Source organism: Panthera onca, chromosome F2, assembly GCF_046562875.1.
Source record: "Panthera onca isolate mPanOnc1 chromosome F2, mPanOnc1 haplotype 2, whole genome shotgun sequence".
NCBI classification, from domain to species: domain Eukaryota; kingdom Metazoa; phylum Chordata; class Mammalia; order Carnivora; family Felidae; genus Panthera; species Panthera onca.
In genome coordinates, this window is record NC_138356.1 from 41,434,137 (window position 1) to 41,454,347 (window position 20,211).

At 38.5% G+C, this 20,211-nt stretch overlaps 1 protein-coding gene and 1 long non-coding RNA gene across 4 annotated transcripts in view; one reads left to right on the forward strand and one right to left on the reverse strand.

Annotated features, from left to right (window-relative positions):
• Positions 1–14,905, reverse strand: part of VIRMA (vir like m6A methyltransferase associated) — a 58,578-nt gene extending 43,673 nt beyond the window's left edge. For 2 of the 3 annotated variants that reach the window (XM_060610924.2, XM_060610922.2), the window contains exons 1-3: positions 14,798–14,905; positions 5,224–5,339; positions 1,095–1,196 (exon numbers count right to left, since the gene is read on the reverse strand). In XM_060610924.2, the coding sequence (XP_060466907.1) occupies positions 1,095–1,196; positions 5,224–5,339; positions 14,798–14,860 (281 nt within the window). In that variant the 5' untranslated portion in view covers positions 14,861–14,905. The remainder of the gene's footprint in view (positions 1–1,094; positions 1,197–5,223; positions 5,340–14,797) is intronic. The other variant, XM_060610923.2, reaches the window with a different exon arrangement.
• On the forward strand, positions 14,896–19,909 carry LOC132664305 (uncharacterized). The gene is made up of 2 exons (XR_009603584.2): positions 14,896–15,308; positions 18,968–19,909. It is a non-coding gene; the product is annotated as an uncharacterized LOC132664305 (long non-coding RNA).
• Positions 19,910–20,211: the final 302 nt, after the last annotated feature.

The following is a 20,211-nucleotide window of genomic DNA, read 5'->3' on the forward strand; positions in this document are numbered from 1 at the left end:
GGTTTGGGGTAAGTGTAGGTATCAGTATTTTTTAAAAAGCACCCCCAGTAATTCTAATATACAGCTAAGTAGAGAACCATTGCATTACAGCCTTCCTAAAATGTATAATGGGACCAAACAGAGAAAAATACCTATTTTTAAAAGTAGGTACTGACATAAGAAAAACATTCCATAATATTAAAACTTAACTACTTCAGATTATCTAGGTTTCCTTCATTTAAAAAAAAAGCCAAATTATCAATATAAATTAATATTGAGTGAAAGATCAATAAAATGACAACTGAAATCTAAAAAACTTAATTCATGACAGGGATAGAAGTTTTTCCATTTTTAACCTGCCTTTAAGTTTTTTTTATTTTATAAATGAGTTCTAGGGGGCACCTAGGTGGTTCAGCAGGTTAAACATCTGACTCTTGGTTTCAGCTCAGGTCATGATCTCACAGTTTGTGAATTTGAGCCTCATATCAGGCTCTGCACTGACAGTGGGGAACTTGCTTGGGATTCTCTCTCTCTACCTCTCTCTTTGACCTGCTCCAGCTTGCTCTCTCTCTCTCAAAATAAATAAGTAAAAATTTATAAATGAGTTCTTACTAAGCCCATTTAATGGTCAATTATTTTGCAGACATCAAAACAACTAGTTTTAGTAATACCTGGCAAGTATTAAATAATCCAAAATAGAGGTTTCTATTAACAAAATTCTCATTTTACAAAATATGCCCATGGAATTTTAAATTATGAAATAGTCTGATGTAAAAGATACAAATTATTAGTTACCAAAGTGTTTATACAGTTCTTTTAAAGAAATCAAAAAGCAATTTTTTCCAAATTAGAAGATTATTATTAAATCATTTGATGTGTGTATAAGAAACGTATACACCAATAAAAAGCAAACAAGATGGCTAATGTTTCACACATTTAAATTTTTACTCTGTAAAGAAACTCAACATCTTTCTAGGAGCTTGACATTTCTTTAATAATGCTAATTGGTAAAATAAACCCCGAGTTCTTGGGTCCAGCAACAGATACATCCTTTTCTTCTATCTAAAGAATAAAAAGGTTTTGCCTATTAACTCCTAAATTTCTGGTGCAATTACCTTGTAGGTACATACCTTCCCAACCTATCGAAAACTGGGGCACTTGGTTTGCTTACATTGTTAAAGAATAAGTCTAATTGAAATGTGTGCGGAGAGGTCTCCCTGTGAATGAAACAAAGTTGAAACATCAGCCTTTGCAATAATCAGTTCCTAAATTAAAACAAAAGACAAAGTAAGTACAAATTTAAAAGCAATCCTAGAATTATATCTTAAGATTTAAATAATAAAAATACACAGTTAATTGTAATTATTTTCTGTAATTTTTAAAATTCATATTCAATTTTTAAGTAGACACCTATGCGTTTTGAGTATTACTGAAAATGAAATTTTAATCAACAAGTATCTTTAGCTTGCTACTTGGGCCATTCTAATACACATAAATATTTTAAAGTCTTAATGTATTATAAAGACAAATGCTAATTAATTGTAACACCTACTTTTATAATTCATTATAGCATGATTCCCTTCCGTTAGCAGAAAGAATCAGGAGTTAACTAACTTTGAGTTATATAATTACAATTTGATTTCAACTTAACCTACATTAATACAAGATTATAATAATAATTTTGGCATTAGAGCCCTAAATTGTGACTTAAAGCCTAAATTCAAATTTGTATAGTAGCAATTTAGATAAACATTTTGATTTTTTTGTAGACTTACATAGTTAAGAGTAAAGCCTATTTAATTTGTGTTAGAATGAAATCTTACTTGATACATATTTTACCCTTGGCTGAAATTCCTCAGACTCAACTAAAAACCTTGATTCTAAACATCACATATTTTGTTATTTACAAAAAATTCAAATGGTAAAAGGAGTAATGCCCAAAGTATATCAAATAGGTTCCCTTATGCACTGATAGAAGTACAAACACGCGCAATTGTTCTGAAAGGCAACATGGCAATAAAATTCAGGAGAATGAGAAAATGTTCATACCATCTGATGCAGAAATACCTTTTTTCTAGGTGTTTCTATGGAAACACTGATACACAAAAAAAGATTTTTTTTTCAAGAGAATGTTCATCATACTCTTATTTATAATTTGAAAAGTAAAAAACACCTAATGGTCCCCACATAAGGAACTAGCCAAACAAATTACAGTACAGTAGTACCCCCTTATCCACAGGGGATACATTTCAAGACCCCCAATGGTTGCCTGAAACCATGGATAGTACCAAACCCTAAATATACTGTTCTTTCCATATATATTTGTACATATATATATGTGTGTGTGTATACACATATATACATACGTATATTAAAGTTTAACTTCTAATTAAGCACAGTAAGAGATTAACAATAATAATACAATAGGACAATTATAACAATATACTGTAATAAAAGTTATGGGAATGTAGTCTCTCTCAAAATATCTTATTGTATTGTACTCCCTCTTATTGTGATGTGAGATGATAAAATGTCTATGTGATGAGATGAAGTGAGGTGAATGACATGGGCATCACGACTTAGCATTAGGCTACTACTGACCTTCTGACGATCTGTCAGAAGGAGGATCATCTGCTTCTGGACTGCGGTTGACCGCAGGTAACTGAAACCCGGAAAGTGAAACCATGGATAAGGGGGGGACTACTGTACAGTCATTCATTAGATTATGCAACCATTAGAAATTATATTTTCAAATAGTATTTAATGATGTGAAAGTACTCCTGACGTAATGTTAAGTAAAAAAGAAATATACAAAACAGTATACAGCTGGGTTAGAGTAGCAAACATTTACCTAACCCAAATTCAACCGTATATGCGCAACATATCTAGTCTCTCTTTCCTTTATTTCTTCAAACTAGACCCTAGGATACTAGGAATCCTTAGATTCCTTCAGTATCTAAGGAAAGGAAAAAGGTAACTCAAATGTAAATTCTTTACTTTTGAAGCCCCAAAAACTCAAGCACTGGTCAGTGAAAAGCAACTTAAAGAATCATTGGTGATTTGACTGCACTAGACTTCCATCTTAAAAGTCGACTCTAAAACCTAACCTCACATAAGATACCACACTTATAAAAAATAACAACAAAATATACAAACACCACATATAACAACAAAATATACAAATATACACATATACATTAAACAACACGATGCATCAAATGTAAGGATTTTCTTAGGAGGGAGGGATTACAGGGATTTTAATTTTACCTATACATTCCTGAATTTTATAATGAGAAAAAACTTCTTGTTAACTATTTTAATTTGTTGGCTAGATGTATAAAGATGTTTATAATGAGAAAAAACAATCTGTAAAGTATGCTGCACAAATATCACTGGATCTCTAACATTACTTTCTGACATCTTACACTTATTTGCATTACTGTATTAATACTTTAATTTACTGTTCTATAACATATTAATGATGTATAAAGTTGTTTCTGATAATTTCATATTTGGAATTATTAAAACATGAACTGCCATTTACCCCCAGCTAAGAAATACAAGAGAGAAAAAAGGGAAAATTTAACAATACTCCTACGCATTGCAGCTAATGGAAGAGATCCATTTTGCCTGTTGTGCTAGCCAGCCTCCAGGACAGCCCCAGAGACCCCTCATTCCTGGTATTCACACCTTTGTAGTTTCTTCCCACACCACACCAGCAGAACATGTAATGAACAGAATATGGTAAAAATGATGGTACATCACTTCTGATACTGGGTTAGAAGTATGCGCTCTCACTCACTCTGGAGGAATCCATGTTGTGACATGAGCAGCACCACAGAGAAGATCTCCTGGCAAAGAACTGAAGTCTCCTGACAACAGCCATGTGAGTGAGTTTCTAAGCAAATTCTCCAGTCCCAGTCAAATCACTGCAGCCCTGGACTATATCTTGACTATAATCTCATGAGGGAACTTGAACCAAATAAGCCACTTCTGGATTCCTGACCCTCAGAAAAAGTGTGAAATAATAAATGTTTACTGTTTTAGGCTGCTAAATTTGCTGTAATTTGTTATGTAGCAAGAGATAACTGATAGACCTTCTTTGACCAAAAGCAGTACAATTAGAGAAGACTGCTAGATTACACTGTCATCACCCCATCTTTTCCATTCTACACACATCTCCCTTTATAGGAAAAAACAAGAAGAAAATGATTGGAAAACATGTTTTTATTTCCTTAAACGCGGATAAAAAAGATATATGAAGTCAGTGATGATTTCTCATTATAAACATTAAATATTTTTATTGTTTCATTTTGTATTTGTTGTATTTTTGAATGATCTGAAAACCTATAAAGATTTTATATCTATTTCTACAAATAACCAACTACTTTTCATAATTATGAAGAAATGAGCCCTTCACTTTGAATCTGTACCATAACACTAAGTAGCTGGTTTAACTCTTTCAAGTAACAGAAATTAAGCTATTAGAACATGCACATAATAAAATGTGGTACTGAGACTATAAGCTAAAAACTCATATAAATATATTTACTGTATATGTTCATGCTTCCAAAACCAAAATTTGGCTTATACTTCCAATTCATGTAATTAAAATAAGAAGAAAATGATTATTCATGGTACAACAGAGATCAAATTCCTCTGTTTTAGGTCAGCTGTTAAAGTTATCAACAACTCCACATCAGAGACCATGTCTTACATTTTGCTTATTTCCCACAGAGCCTAAGAAAGAGAAAGCATCAAATAAGTACTTGCTACTTAAAACTAAAGGCTAATGTGAAGCTACAAATTTATAAAAAGACACATGTATCAGGCTAAGAAGATCACCATTAAGTCATGAAAACTGATATAAAATAATATAAAAGATACATTTCTAAATATTCAGACTAATTCTTACTTATTTTCAAGGAAAAAGCCAGGTTAAAAATACTTCAATTACTAGACTGTACCACCCTAGAATATTTTAGAAAATATAAACCTATTTCACCGATTAAAAAAAAAAATGAAGAAAAATTTTTTTCTGGTACTTAGATCAAATAATCGCTTTTCAAATTTATAATAATATGTGGATTATATAGAAAACCTATATCCAACATAACATAACTGAGTAAAGTTTTAGGTTGCTGTTTGTTTTACTTACAAAACATTACCTCAAATTTTTGCATTTAAGAATATGTCTAGGACAATCTTTTGTCACAAACACTTTTAAAAAGAAAGCTCACTTACCCGTATGCTCTATTATCTGGCAGGCTGCTATGGGCTCTTACTCCTGGGGGTATGACTCGGACTTCATTGATATAAACCACACATGGAAAACGTACTACATCTATATGAGAACTTTGCTTTAAAAAAAAAGAAGAAGGACAGGGACATACTGTAAGCAAAACCAAACACTTTCTCTATTCAAAATTTATTCATCTTCAATTTAATTTCTTTCAAAATGTCACAAATAATCTTAAACTCCATATCATTAAACAGCGTCTGGTGCCAGATGCTTTTCACAATCCTGAATTTCTGGGTTTTTAGAAAGGCAGTATGATACAAATATTACATGTTACTTAACACTCTCTGCTTCTGCTTTTGATTATCTTGTCATCAAAACATTAATATTTCTGCAGCTACATGTATAAACATTCATACTAAAAAAGATTGTAACTACCATGTCAGTTCAGATTAGACTGCAAGACCAAATGAATTCAGGGTGGACTTTTCTGCCATTTTTGAATTTCTGAATTATAAATAAGAGACTGAGACTACAGATCTATACTTAAATCAGTTTAATTTACTAACCTTACATACAACTAATAACAAGAGATCAAGGAGAGTCATTTAGGTATTTAATAGTTGAAGTTAAGCCCTCCCTGAAATAATCTGAATCCACAAACTGTTTATCAAAATAAAAGACATGGATAGCATGAATTATATTTAGTATACACTTACTTCTATGTATTATTTGACACAGTATCAAAGATAGCTCTCGTGATCAGTAATTTAAAATGAATGTTTCACATTGTTTTTGAACTATTTTACACCAACTTTTCCTAGAAGTTCAGCCAACCTGATTACTTAGTGATCAAAGTTCATGAGAAAAATGGTTCATGTTATTTGTATCTAGAAAGAATGACTCTTGAGTCTCTCTTGGAAACTGCAAAGAATATCATGCATATCAACAGACCAAAAGATTATTCAAGTTAGTCTTTCCTAAAATGTGACAGGATGACTTCCCAATTTTGCATTTTTTAACTTTTTAGTTTAGAGAGAGAGAGCATGTGAGTGGGAGAGAGGGGCAGAAAGGGAGAGAGAAAGAATCTTAAGCAGTGTAGGGCTTGATCCCACAACCCTGGGATCATGACCTGAGCCAAAATCAAGAGTCACTCAATTGACTGAGTCCCCCAATTTTGCATTTAAAAAAAATTTTTTTTAATGTTTTTATTTATTTTTGAGACAGAGAGAGACAGAGCATGAGCAGGGAAGGGGCAGAGAGAGAGGGAGACACAGAATCTGAAGCAGGCTCCAGGCTCTGAGCTGTCAGCACAGAGCCCGACACGGGGCTCGAACTCACAAACTGTGAGATCATGACTGGAGCTGAAGTTGGACACTTAAGCCAGTGTGAACACCTGATCATAACTTTTTAAAAAATTATTGAGTTATTTTACATTCTTTTCAAGTTTATTTATTTTGAGAGAGAGTGAGTGTGAGCATGAATGGGAGAGGGGCAGAGAAGGAGAAAGAGGGAGAGAGAGAATCCGAAGCAGGCTCCATGCTAATAGCATAGAGCCTGACATGGGGCTTGATCTCACGAACTGTAAGATCATGACCTGGGCCAAAATCAAGAGTTGGATGGTTATTAACCAACTGAGCCACCCAGGTACCCCATGATCACTAACTTCTGATCAATGGGATGGAAATGGAAATGATGCAGGCAACTCCAGATCATGTCCTTAAAGGGAAGGTTCAGACTTTAGAAACTCCTTCTACTTCTTATTCCAAAATTCTGCTGCCTTTCTAGAACACAGATGTTATCGGTGAGCTACCTTGGTTGGACAAGGCAGGCAATACCCTAAGGATGGCAAAGGAAAAGGACAGAAGGAATATGGGCCCTTGACACTGTGGAACTGTCATATGAGCCCTAGAATACTTAACAACCAGATTGAGAGAAAATCCTATTTTATCAAATCCACTGTTATTTTAACTTTTGTGACAGCAGCTGAACTTGTATACTTATTATTACAAATATACTATAGGTATTCTACATATACTACATAGTTTTACACAAAAGAAATTAGCATTTTGCCTCAAACTTTGGTGCTATGTTTCCTTCCTGTAAGAACTTCTCTACTTACAAAGTATACTATATTGAAGATCCTTTGCTTACATATTATAAATTCTCATTAATATGTACAAAGGAAACTTAGAACAAAAGTTATTAATTGCATCCTCCTCTACCTTGCCCTCTACTGATTAATAGTATCAGTTTTTAGGGTGTAATCACTGTGGACCTAAAAAAAATGAACTTAAAGTTTTATGAACAGACTTTCAAAATCCATTTTGTCTGTAAGTAGAAGAGTTTCTGTATTAGTTGCTATCCTTTTATTCAATATTTATTTCTACACATTTATTAAATATCTATTATGTTCCAAGGAATGGCAGGTCCCAAGGATACCAAGACAAAAACATAATCTCAACCATTAAGGAAGAGACCATCTATTGTGGTAGACAGATATATTGTTATGATACAGACTCACAAAGGAGTCTGTGCAAAGTCAAAGAGGTACTTACCTAACCCAGACTGTGAGCAAAAATTCGTGGAGGGGAAAAGAGGAGTGTCAGGAAAGATTTCCCCAAAGAAACAGCACTTGAGCTAAGTAATCATAAATCTTCCATGATTTTTTTTAATTTTTTTTAATGTTAATTTATTTTTGACAGAGAGAGAAACAGAGCATGAGCAGGGGAGGGGCAGAGAGAGAGGAGACACAGAATCTAAAGCAGGGTCCAGGCTCTGAGCTATCAGCACAGAGCCTGACATGGGGCTCGAACTCACAGACAGTGAGACCATGACCTGAGCTGAAGTTGGATGCTCAACTGACTGAGCCACCCAGGCTCCCCGAGCTAAGTAAGTCTTTAAGGAAAACAAGAATCAGTGGAAAAGGAGGAGAAGGAATAACTTTCCAAGCAAAGGGAGAAGCATGCACATAAGGAAGGCAAACAAAAACCTGGAAGGTTCAAGAAATTGCAAGCATAGTTCACCATGGCTAGAGGGCAAAATGGAGGAGAAAAGTAGGGCAGAGTAGCTAAACACAATCAATAAAATTACAAGAAATAAAACTTTCATCCATTGCCATAAGTCAACTCCAAATATAAATCTCCATTTATGACCTCTCTCCCAAGCCCCGGACTACTACAACCAACTGCCAACTGGACATCTCCACTTGAATGTCCCTCTGGCACCACAAACTCAAGTCCAAAACTGAACTCTCCTATAACAGTGTTTGCAACACCATCCACACAATGACCAAGACAGAAACCATTATTATCCTTTGCTTCTTTCTCATTCTCTCACCTAAATCATTCATCTAAATATCAAGTCCCAGTGATTAAACCTCTAAAAAGCTCTCAAATCTGGTATTTCTCTCCATTACTGCTTCACTTCTCTAGTTCTAGACACTATTCACTCTAATCTGGATTACAGCAATAGGATCCTAACTGGTTTGGGGTTTCTTTCTTGCCCCCCTCCACCCATTCTCCTATTGCAATGTAGTCCTTCTAGAAGATAAATGTATCACTCCCCTGCTCCCCAGGCCAAATTTCTGGTCTTATAAACAAGTATAACCTCTTCTGATCAGTTCAAATTTATAGCCCCAACATACCATGCTCTTTCTCACCCTTCATGCCCTCACTCATGCTATATTATCTCTGCTCCCACACTCCTCTGTCCCAACTCCTTTTAGAGTCCACTTTTTTAAGAGTTTTTTTTTTTTTTAAGTTTATTTATTTTGAGAGAGAGAGAGAGAGAAAGAGGAGGGGCAGAGAGAGATGGAGAGAAAGAATCCCAAGCAGGCTCTGTACTATGAGATCATGACCTGAGCCGAAAGTAAGAGCCAGACGCTTAATCCAGTGAGCCACTCAGGCGCCCCTCTTTTTATTATTATTATTATCATTATTATTATTATTGTTATTGGGGGGGTGGGGGTGGAAAGAGCAAGAGCACAAGAAGGGTAGGGGCAGGGGCGCCTGGGTGGCTCAGTTGTTTGAGCGTCCAACTTCAGCTCAGGTCACGATCTCACAGTCTGAGTTCGAGCCCCATGTCGGGCTCTGTGCCCGACAGCTCAGGGCCTGGAGCCTGTTTTGGATTCTGTGTCTCCCTCTCTCTCTACTCCTCCCCTGCTCATGCTCCGTCTCTCTCTCTCAAAAATAAATAAACATTAAAAAAAAAAAAAAAAAAAGAAGGGTAGGGGCAGAGAAAGAGAATCCAAAGGAGGCTCTGAGTTGTCTGAGCTTGATCATGAGATCATGACCTGAGCCGAAATCAAAAACCATACGCTTAACTGAGCCACCCAGACACCCCTAGAGTTAACTTTCTCTTGGAACCTGTGCCAGAGCAAGTCTAGATAGATGCCTCTCCTTGTGAATCAAAAGCCTCTTATCAAACTAAATTGTAATTGCTTTTTTTATTTCTCCCATTACAGTTGTATCTCAAGAAGACAAGAACCAAGTCTCAGTTTATACTTTGTTATAATCAAAGTGCTTAGCATATTCATTTAATGAATGGAAGACTTTTAATAAGTGCTGAATAAAAGTTGACTGAATTGTGTTTTCAGAGAGTTGCAAATATTACAATGAAGTAGGCGCTTAAGATATCTAGAGGAGTACTTAAACCTAGGAAGACAAGGGGAATCATGGAAGATTTATGATTACAGAGATAGCAGGAATGTGAAGAATAAATTGGTCAAATTTCAGGACTCTGAACCACATTTACCTTCAGAAGGAGTCACTGTGTGTTTACAAGTCACAGTATAGCTGTCTCCCCCTCCTTATTCTTTTATCCTGCAACTATTTTCCCCTCTCTGTTTACCCTCTCCTTAAGGGTAAGCTAAAGCTATCTCATCTATTCCTACCACTTCCATTATCACTTCTGTTCAGATGAGTTCTAAATTAGTTTCTTAAAGAAACTCTAAAATGAAGCAGTACTTTCTAGCATCAATCATTATTGTAAGACTGTATTTTAACCTAGCAATTCTACTCTAGAAAGTAATATTCATGGGGCGCCTGGGTGGCTCAGTCGGTTAAGCGGCCGACTTCGGCTCAGGTCACGATCTCGCGGTCCGTGAGTTCGAGCCCCGCGTCGGGCTCTGGGCTGATGGCTCAGAGCCTGGAGCCTGCTTCTGATTCTGTGTCTCCCTCTCTCTCTGCCCCTCCCCCGTTCATGCTCTGTCTCTCTCTGTCTCAAAAATAAATAAAACGTTAAAAAAAAATTAAAAAAGAAAAAGAAAGTAATATTCATAAAATAACTTTAATATTTTTAATTTAAATAATTAAAGAATATCACATCATTGTAAAAAGTTAGAAACCTAAACGTAGGGGCACCTGGGTGGCTCAGTTGGTTACGCGTCTGACTTTGGCTCAGGTCATGATCTCATGGTTCATGGGTTTGATCTCCGTGTTGCGATCTGCACTAAAGGTGCACAGCCTGCTTGGGATTCTCTCTCTCAGCCCCTCCCCTGTGCACGTGTCCTCTCTCTCTCTCTCTCAAAATAAACCAATAAACTTAAAAAAAAAAGAAACCTAAATGTATGAGAATATAATATAAATAGCGTTATCACTTAAAGAAATATTATGCAGCCAGTAAAAATGGAATTATATAGAATACCTAGGCAAAGAAACATGATGGCTAGAGGACACGGACAAGAAAAAGCCATACTTTTTACTGTATACCCTTTTGTATCTATTGAATTTCTACCTCACACATATGTTACCTAGTCAAAATAAAAAGATACTGTTTTAAAATAAAGTATATTTTTAAAATGTTATACAAGTACAGGGCACCTGGGTGGCTCAGTCTGTTAAGCATCTGACTTCAGCTCTGGTCATGATCCCCTGGGGTTTGTGAGTTCAAGCCCCACATTGGCCCCACGTCTGACAGCACAGAGCCCACTTTAGATCTGCTGTCTCCCTCTCTCTGCCCTTCCCTTGTTCATGTTCTCTCAAAAATAAACAAACATTAAAAATAAAAAAAATAATAATAATAGGGGCACGTGGGTGGTTCAGTCGGTGGGTTCTCAGTTTGTGGGTTCACACCCTGTGTCAGGCTCTGTGCTGTCAGTGTAGAGCCCGTTTTGGATCTGCTGTCTCTCTCTCTCTCCCTCAAAAATAAATGTTAAAAAATAATAATAATAATTGCGGCACCCGGGAGGCTCAATACATTAAGTGTCTGACTCTTGATTTCGGCTCATGTCATGATCTCACAATTCAAGGGTTTGAGCCCCGCATCTGACAGCATGGTGCCTGCTTGAGATTTTTTCCCTCTCTTTCTCCCCACCCCCACCTTTTCCCTCCGCCCCTCCCCCATTTGTGCTCTCTCAATCTCTCAAAATGAGTAAACTTTTTAAAAAATTGACTAAGTTTTTTTAATTTTTAATAAAGTGGCATACAAACCACAAACACAATTTGTAATTCATTTAACACGACTCAAACCCCTTTCAGTATTCCCCTTGGGAAATGTGACTAAATATTTTCTTCACCAGATAACAAACTTCTTTGAAGGCAAGGGCAATAGGTTTTGGGAGTTTTTATTTTTTTGTTTTCTTATTTGTATTGCCCCTCCTGGAGCTATACCTCACCTTCAGAAGTATTTTTCATAAATGAAATCGTTAAAACAAATTCCCAAATTCCTACTTGAGCAAATCTCTCTGGTGTACCACTAAACACACCAAAAACTAAAATTATCTTGTTCCCATCAAACCCAATTTCAGACTTTTCTATTATCAATGGCCCTCCCAATTCTCTAGTCTCTAAAACTATAACTCTAGAACTTTTAACTACTCTTTCTCTCTCACACAATCAGTTGCCATGCTATCAACTCTATATCCAAAATTTATCTTGTACCTATCCCCTCCTACTTAGCCCTACTGAGACACAGTATGGCATGGCTTTAGAGCCACATTACTGTGCCTTCATCCTGCTATGACACTTTAGGAAAATGACCTAACCTCTCACACTCACTCTCCTTATCTATAAAATAGGGATAAGGATCTTCCAAAATTATTAAAAGAATTAGAGATAGTATATTTAAATTACAAAAGCACCGCATCTTGCACAAAATGAGCATTCAATAACTGTGGACAATGATTACTGGCCATCTGCTAAACCCAAGCTTTCATGACGTCTCACTTTTTCTTCCTTATTTGCCATCTCTAATTTTTCTGAATCATTTTAGGGATTACTGATCAATTAATTGACTTAATGAATTTTACTAGTCATTTAATTTGCCTGCTCAAAAACTACCTATTTCCTATAAAACAAAGTCCATACTCCTTTGCTGAGCATTCAAGGAACTCCATGATCTGGCTTCGAACTGCCCTGCAGCTGCCACTTAATACGAATATTTTTGGCATACTCCACAGAGGACTGACTACTCCAGGAGAATGCCCTGCTTTCTTATCTACAATTGTGGAACATTTCCTCTTCCACCAAAGACCAAGTTCACATGCTAACTGCCTTGATGAAGTCTTCCCGGATATTCTCAAAAGAAGAGTGATCTCTCCCTCCTCTGAAATCACGTAGCCTTATTGGTAGCACCAAACGGAGCTAAACATATACTCATCGGGGACCTAATACGTCAGAGCATTTTGGAATAAAGATGATAAACCCTAGGGTGCCTGGCTGGCTCAGCCAGTGGAACATGCAACTCTTGATCTCAAGGTCATGAGTTCGAGCCCCACACTGGGCACAGAGCTTACTTTTAAAAAGAGAGAGAGAGACAGAGAGACAGAGAGAAAAGAGAGAGAGATGATAAACACCAAGGGATTCCCACTGTTTCTTTACACACTCATTGCCTTCTAACTTGAATCATACTTTTGTGGACCTAACCTCCAATAGTCAGTTATAAGCTCCTTGAGAACAAACAGCTCAATATTCCATATTCCCCCCAAACCCTTAGTCTTCCTTCAAGACTCTGTTCCAATGTGATCTCTACTAAGCCTCCCTGAATCATTGCCAGAATTGGTCCTGACCTCTCCTGGCCCTCAATGTTTGTCTAAGAATGAACGAAGAAACACTACATATTTATTAATTTTTTAATGTATGTTTATTTTTGAGAGAGTGAGCGAGAGAAACACAGTGGGGGAGGGGCAGAGAGAGAGGGAGACACAGAATCCCAAGCAGGCTCCAGGCTCCGAGCTGTCAGTACAGAGCCCGCCCCGGGGGCTTGAGCCAACAAAGCTCCAGATCGTGACCTGAGCCGAAGCTGGGACGCTTAACAGACTGAGCCACCCAGGTACCCCAAGAAATACTAGGTTTTTAAATATACAAGTGAATTAACGCCGATTTACCTAAACTCATCACCAACTCATCACAGACTTCTTTCTTTCACTTTTAACAGTTCTTTATTACTGTACACATGACAGGTTCGTTCTGATCCAACTACTAACTCCATCATGAGTTTTCTAAAGCTTAGCTGGAAGTACAGTCACAGAAGTACGGGCAGTCGTTGGGACAAGCAGAGCTTACTGACCCACAAGAAATGAGACCACAAACTCACTCATTGTTAGTAAGACATGCTCAAGTTTCCAAAAGTTTTTATTTTTACCCACCTATAAACCACTCGTCGAAATAATTAGAAGGCCACCAAGTTGTCAATTTTTTTATTTTGCCAAACAAAGCATTAAGATACAACCACTACCCACTATCATCACTAGCTCCGAAGAAAGAACCGTTCACTAAACTAAGTTTCCACTGGAAGAGAAATGGGAGCTCTGGGGCCGTTTTCATTCTCTCTGTGGACCTGGTTAATGTTCATTTGGGCCAGCTTTCGGGAACCGTTAGTCAACTAGCTCCTTTCCACTTAAATATCGCAGAGCCACTCCGACGTTCAGGGGCACTCCGGTCATCACAGAACGAGGAGTCCACACCACCCCCACCCTCGCCCCTCCAAACGACAAGACAGTTATGCTGCACAGACAGATGAGCTACAATCCTCTCAAGTCTCTCTTCTTCGCAAGTATTCTCCACGCAAAGGGCGTTCCGTGTAAGAACTTCGCGTCCTAATGTGTGAAATCCTTCCAAGAGGTAAGGATTAAAGTCTCAGGGCAAACCGGAGAACGCCGCAATCCTGAACCGAACGAGTGTCACACCTGGACAGCAGAACTCCTGTCAGGAAGGAAACCTAGGAGGAGGGATTCAGGAACCACGAAACCTGCGTGACCCTACTCAGTCACCTGCGCTGTCAAACTCAAGCTGTCCAAGACCCCTCCCAAACACCACCTCAGGTAAACTTGAAAACCGTGATCCTTCTCAAGGTCCGAAGCTGACAGGAACAACAGCACAACAACAAAAGAACAAGGCAAGCGGGGCAGCCAGCTCGACCAAAGGCCTGGGGAACTAAGGGAAAGCCGCGGGCAATGGGGGGGTCTACCGCCGCCCTCCCTCAGACGCGGTGCCTACACCCAAGCTGGGGGGAGGGGGCTATGTCTGTGAGGCGTTAAAGCGGCAAACGGCGGGAGGAAAAGTCGAGGCCCGCCTAATGACTTTTTGTAAGGGTCCACGAGTCGGCAAGCAGGATCGGAATCAAGTCGGGAAGCCTTACCTCGGCGCTCGGGTGCTTAAAAGTATCTAAAAATAGCAGCTCCATCGCCGAGTCTACCGCCATGTTTGCCGCGGGCGGGGGATAGGGAGAGGACTTCCGGGGCAGAGCTCCAACCTCGGCGACCGCGGCTCCGGAGAGGGAGAGACCGCAGCACTTCCGGTGACCAGAGCGCTGGCGCCGCGAGCATTGGCCTATCCCGAAGAGTGGTGCTGCCGGAAGTCTCCGACCCCGCCTTCTCCAGCGCGGCGGAGGGCGCCGCAGGAGCACCGAGAAGGGCGGAGGGAGAAAAGGAGGGGACTACGGCATCGCTAGTGGTCCAAACCCTGTCCTTCCACCGCGTTGAAGAGCCACGACTGCCTTCGGATGGCAAGGTGCCGAGCGGGATTCGAGGAGGTTGGAGGAGGGGTAAGGAGCATCGCCCGGTGGACGCCCGGCCCAGTGAAACCTCTTCCCCAAGCAAGCAGCCTTTCCAGGGCTGACAGGAAAAAGGTTCAATAAGCGAGGCTGAAAAGTAAGACTTTTTTTTTTTTTTTTTAAGAAGCAACTGTAGTCTAAAAACGAAGAGATTTTTTTTTTGTTTTTTTCATCTGCAAATGTGAATAATAATGCCCAACCCAGCCTTAGGGTGAGAACTAATTGAAGCAAAACAAGAAATTATATAACGTGAAATGCCATGAACATAGAAATGTAGAGTGAAAAGTAAGTCTCATGGCCTCGGGGTTGATGAACATTGAAGCAACTGGAACTGTTTTGTAGTCTAAATTGGCACAAGTGCTTGGGAGAGCAATTAGGAATTATTTAGTGAAACTACATGTGTCTGCCCCACTTCGAAGACAATTCTCACGCATGTGCCCAAAGAAATACCTACGCATACGAGAATGTTCATGATAAAACTTAATAGTTGCAAAAACATCTGTTAATTGACATCAACAAGAAGCAATAAGTAAATTGTGGTATATGTATACGATGTAATAGCGCATAGAATAGAATGAACTAGTGTCATATCTAACATGGATCATCTGAAAAACGACTAAGCGAACAGACTGAAGAACCTGTAGTGTAAGATAGTATGTATCGTGTTCAAAACATGCAAACAAGGGGCGCCTGGGTGGCTTGGTCGGTTAAGCGTCCGACTTCGGCTCAGGTCATGATCTCACGGTCCGTGAGTTCGAGCCCCGCGTCGGGCTCTGTGCTGACAGCTCAGAGCCTGGAGCCTGTTTCGGATTCTGTCTCCCTCTCTCTGCCCCTCCCCTGTTCATCCTCTGTCTCTCTCTGTCTCAAAAATAAATAAACGTTAAAAAAAAAAAAAACATGCAAACAATATAACTTTCCAGGGGCATGTATATAAATTATAAAATTACAAAATGCGTTGGAATGACAAACTAAAATGTCAACATAGGAGGAAACTGGAGGGAGGTGTAATTGAGAAGCGCACAAGGGCTTGATTATGGTTTATTCTTTAGGCTGGTGATGGTTTCACAGGCATGCCTCACATTACTGTTTGTGCCTTTTGGTATGCTTGAAATATTTAATAATAAATAATTTTGAAAAATTTTTAAAGTAAATCTCCATTCACCCCCTTCCTCAGCCCACTAGTTTCTGCCTTTACCTAACAGTTCATCTCTTTTACTATTTGTTTTTTCAAAGAACTCGTTCTTGCATTCATATTTATTATTCCCAGCATTCTTCTCTTTTCTGATTTTTCAGTTCTGCTTTTTTTTTTTGTTTTTTTTTTTTTAAGATTTTATTTTTCTTGGGGCGCCTGGTTGGTTCAGTCAGTTAAGCGCCTGACTCTTGGTTTCAGCTCAGGTCATGATCTCACTGTTCGTGAGTTGGAGCCCTCTGTCAGTCTCTGAGATGACAGTGTGGAGCCTGCTTCAGATTCTCCGTGTCCCCCCTCTCTCTGCCTCTCCCTCACTCACACACACTATCTCTGTCTCAAAATAAATAAACTTTAAAAAAGTATATTTTATTCTTCTTAAATGAAGAATTTCAAGCTCTCACCCCATATCTGCTGAGTCAGAACCTGAATTTTTTTTTGTTTATTTATTTATTTTGAGAGAGAGGGAGAGTAAGTGTGCATTAGCGGGCAAAGGGCAGAGAGAGAGGTGAGAGAGAATCCCAAGCAGGTTCTGTGCTGTCAGCTCGGAGCCCGATAGTAGGATCTGAGCCAAAATAAGAGTCCCACACTTAACCAACTGAGCCACCCAGGCTCCCCTAAGATTTTATTTTTAAATAGCCCAGTGTGGGGCTTGAACTCACAACCCTGAAATCAAGTAGCACGCTCCACTGACTGAGTCAGCCAGGCGCCCCAGTTTCTGCTTTTGAATTTACTAATTCGTTTCTTCTGCCTTTTTAAGGCCTATATGCAGTTCTTTTTCTAATTTCTATGGTGATGCTTAAATTGTTTATATTCATCATTTGTTGTATATGTCTACAAACTTTCCCCTAAGCTCTGCTTTAACTGTAAGTAATATATGATGTAGTACCTTTATTATTGGTATTTTTACATACTCTGATTTTCTTAGTTTTAATTTTCTTTTTGACCTAAGAGTAATGTGAGGTAGATATTTTTTTTTTTTAATTAATAGACTGTTTTTTAGAATTGTTTTAGTTTTAGAGGGGGTATAGCTCAGTGGTAGAGCATTTGACTGTAGAATTGTTTTAGTTTTACAGGAAATTGAGCAGATAATACAGGAGTTCCCATTTATTCCCTTTCCCCCCTGTTCAGAGCATCCTCAATTATTAATATCTTGCTTTAGTGTGGTACATTTATTACAATTGATAAACCAGTATGGATACATTATTATTAACTAAAGTCCATAGTTTACATTAGGGGTCACCATTTGTTTTGTGTTGTACATATATGCTATATGTGTATTTGAATTTATAGATTATCTCTGAAAGAATTATTTAAGAAACTGGTAATAGTTGTTGCCTCTAGGGAGGGGAGTTTGATGGTTAAAGTATAAAAATAAAGGTAATGTATTACCATGTACATATATTACCTGTTAGCAAATTTTTAAAGATGAATAAGAATCGAGGAGTAAAGGGGCACCTGGGTGGCTCAGTCGGTTGTGTCCAACTTCAGCTCAGGTCATGATCTCATGGTGTGTGAGTTTGAGCCCCACATTGGGCTTTGTGCTGACAGCTCAGAGCTTGAAGCCTACTTCAGATTCTGTTTCTGTCTCTGCCCCTCCCCACTCATGCTCTGTCTCTAGTTAAAAATAAAAGAATTGAGCAAAGAAAACTTGAAAACAACACCTCTTTCAAGAACTTTTGTTGCATAAAAAGCGAAATGAGGTGGTTGTGAGAGGGGGACCTGGGGTCAGGAAAAAATGTTTTTAAGATGGGAAATAACAGCATGTCGACTGGTGGGAATGAAGCAATGGAGAGAGAAACAGTGATGAGAAAGAGGCAGCAAAATAGTGAGTAGGTGGGTTTGGGGGGTGGTACCTGGTAGCCAAGTAGAAAGTGACCTTTGCTAGAAATGCCTACTCCCTGGTGACCAGGGGCAAGAAGGAGTCCATGAGTACACATGCAAATGGGAGTAATGATTTAGTGTGTGGAAATGAAAGAGTTCCTTTTTGATAGTTTTCTATTGTCTCAGTGAGATCATCAGCTATGATTCAGAGGACAGAAAAATGTGTAGGAGGTCAAAGAAGATATAAAGTACTAACCAGACTTCTAGGAGAGCCAAGAATCCCTAATTGACTGTCTATCACTTCTCACAGAAGTGTCTATCACTTCTCAAATTCACTTTTACTTGCTCAGGTTTTCACCTTTTTCCTACCACCATTTGATCATTCAGCCATTTCCAGCTAGATATGGCTCCCTTAATACAAAGGTATTTCACATCACTGTGCCCTATGGCTTACATGGTTTCCTCTGCTTTGAATATGACTCCTGTGAAATGGCTTTCAAAAACCTACATACAGTTACAGTAGCATCCAAAAGAATAAAATACCTAAGGAATAAATTTAACCAAGGAGGTGAAAGCCGTGTACACTGAAAACTATAAAATAATTGCTTTAAAAAAATTAAGACAAATGGAAAGACGGTCTATATTCATGGATTGGAAGACAATATCGTTAAGATGACAATGTTACCTAAAGTGATCTACAGATTCAGTGCAACCTCTATCAAAATCCTAATGGCTTTTTTTTTCAGAAATGGAGAGTCTGATCTTCAAATTCATATGGAATTTCAAGGGACCCCCAAATAGCCAAAACAATCTTGAAAAAAGAAGAACACATTTGGAGGACACACACTTCTTGATTTCAGAACCTACTATAAAATTACAGCAATCAGAACTGTAGTAAAGCCATAAGGATAAACATACAGACCAATGGAATAGAATTAAGAGGCTAGAAATAGGACTCTTGATTTCGACTCAGGTCATGATCTCATGATTCGTGGGATCAAGCCCACTGTCAGTGCAGAGCCTGCTTGGGATTCTCTCACTCTCCCCCTTCTCTGCCCCTCCTTCTCGAGTGTGCTCTCTCTCTCAAAATACATACATACATAAATACATAAACTTAAAAAAAAAAAAACCTCAAAATGAGTTGAGGACCTAAACTAAAACCGTTCAACTCTTAGAAGGAAACATGAGTAAATCTTCATCACCTGGTTTTGTTCACCAGTACATCCTTACTTAGTATGTGGCATACACTAAACACTCAAAAATGGTTATTGAATGAACCGATTTCTTGTTTGCTATTTTGAATCACTTAGAGCATTATATATTGTATATGTGTTATATATGATATGATTAGGTTGTACTATTATTCTTTCATTTTTGTCTGTCTTGCTCATCAGATTATCAAACTCACCCTGAACAGTGCTCTGTAAACAGTCCATAGTAACTGTTGCTATTTGGCCAGCCATAGTGTCTTTCCCTCTTTGATTTCCATCACCCCACAGTGAAAAGAGCAACTTGAAGGAAAGCAAAAATTGCCTTTGATGTGAAAAGCAATTTGTGTGGATCTGAATGCATGCCAGGAGCAACTTGACAAAAAGGCAAAGATGTGGGAGGGAGCTAACCAGTCCAGGATAACTCAAGGTTGCATTTATTCGGTAACAGATGAGCTCCTTTCCCAGGTGACTGACATGCACACAAGTATACAGAGCAGGAGGAGGGTCTGAATGAACTGCCAAGCATTTCAGCCTCTCCAGAGACCAAGTATATCAAGAACAACTGATTGGGTAATCTGGCAAACTGCCAACTGTAAGACATCCATCCACCAGCAGGAACACAAAGAGCTTTCATTTTTCTCCCTAGCTGAGCACACTGATTAAAAGTAACAGCTGCCACCCTCTTTCCATGAGACTTGATTATGATAATTCCCTACAGCCAAAGGCTTGCTGTGAAACCTCTACATCATTCTTCAAAATGTAGTCTGGAAATTACCTAA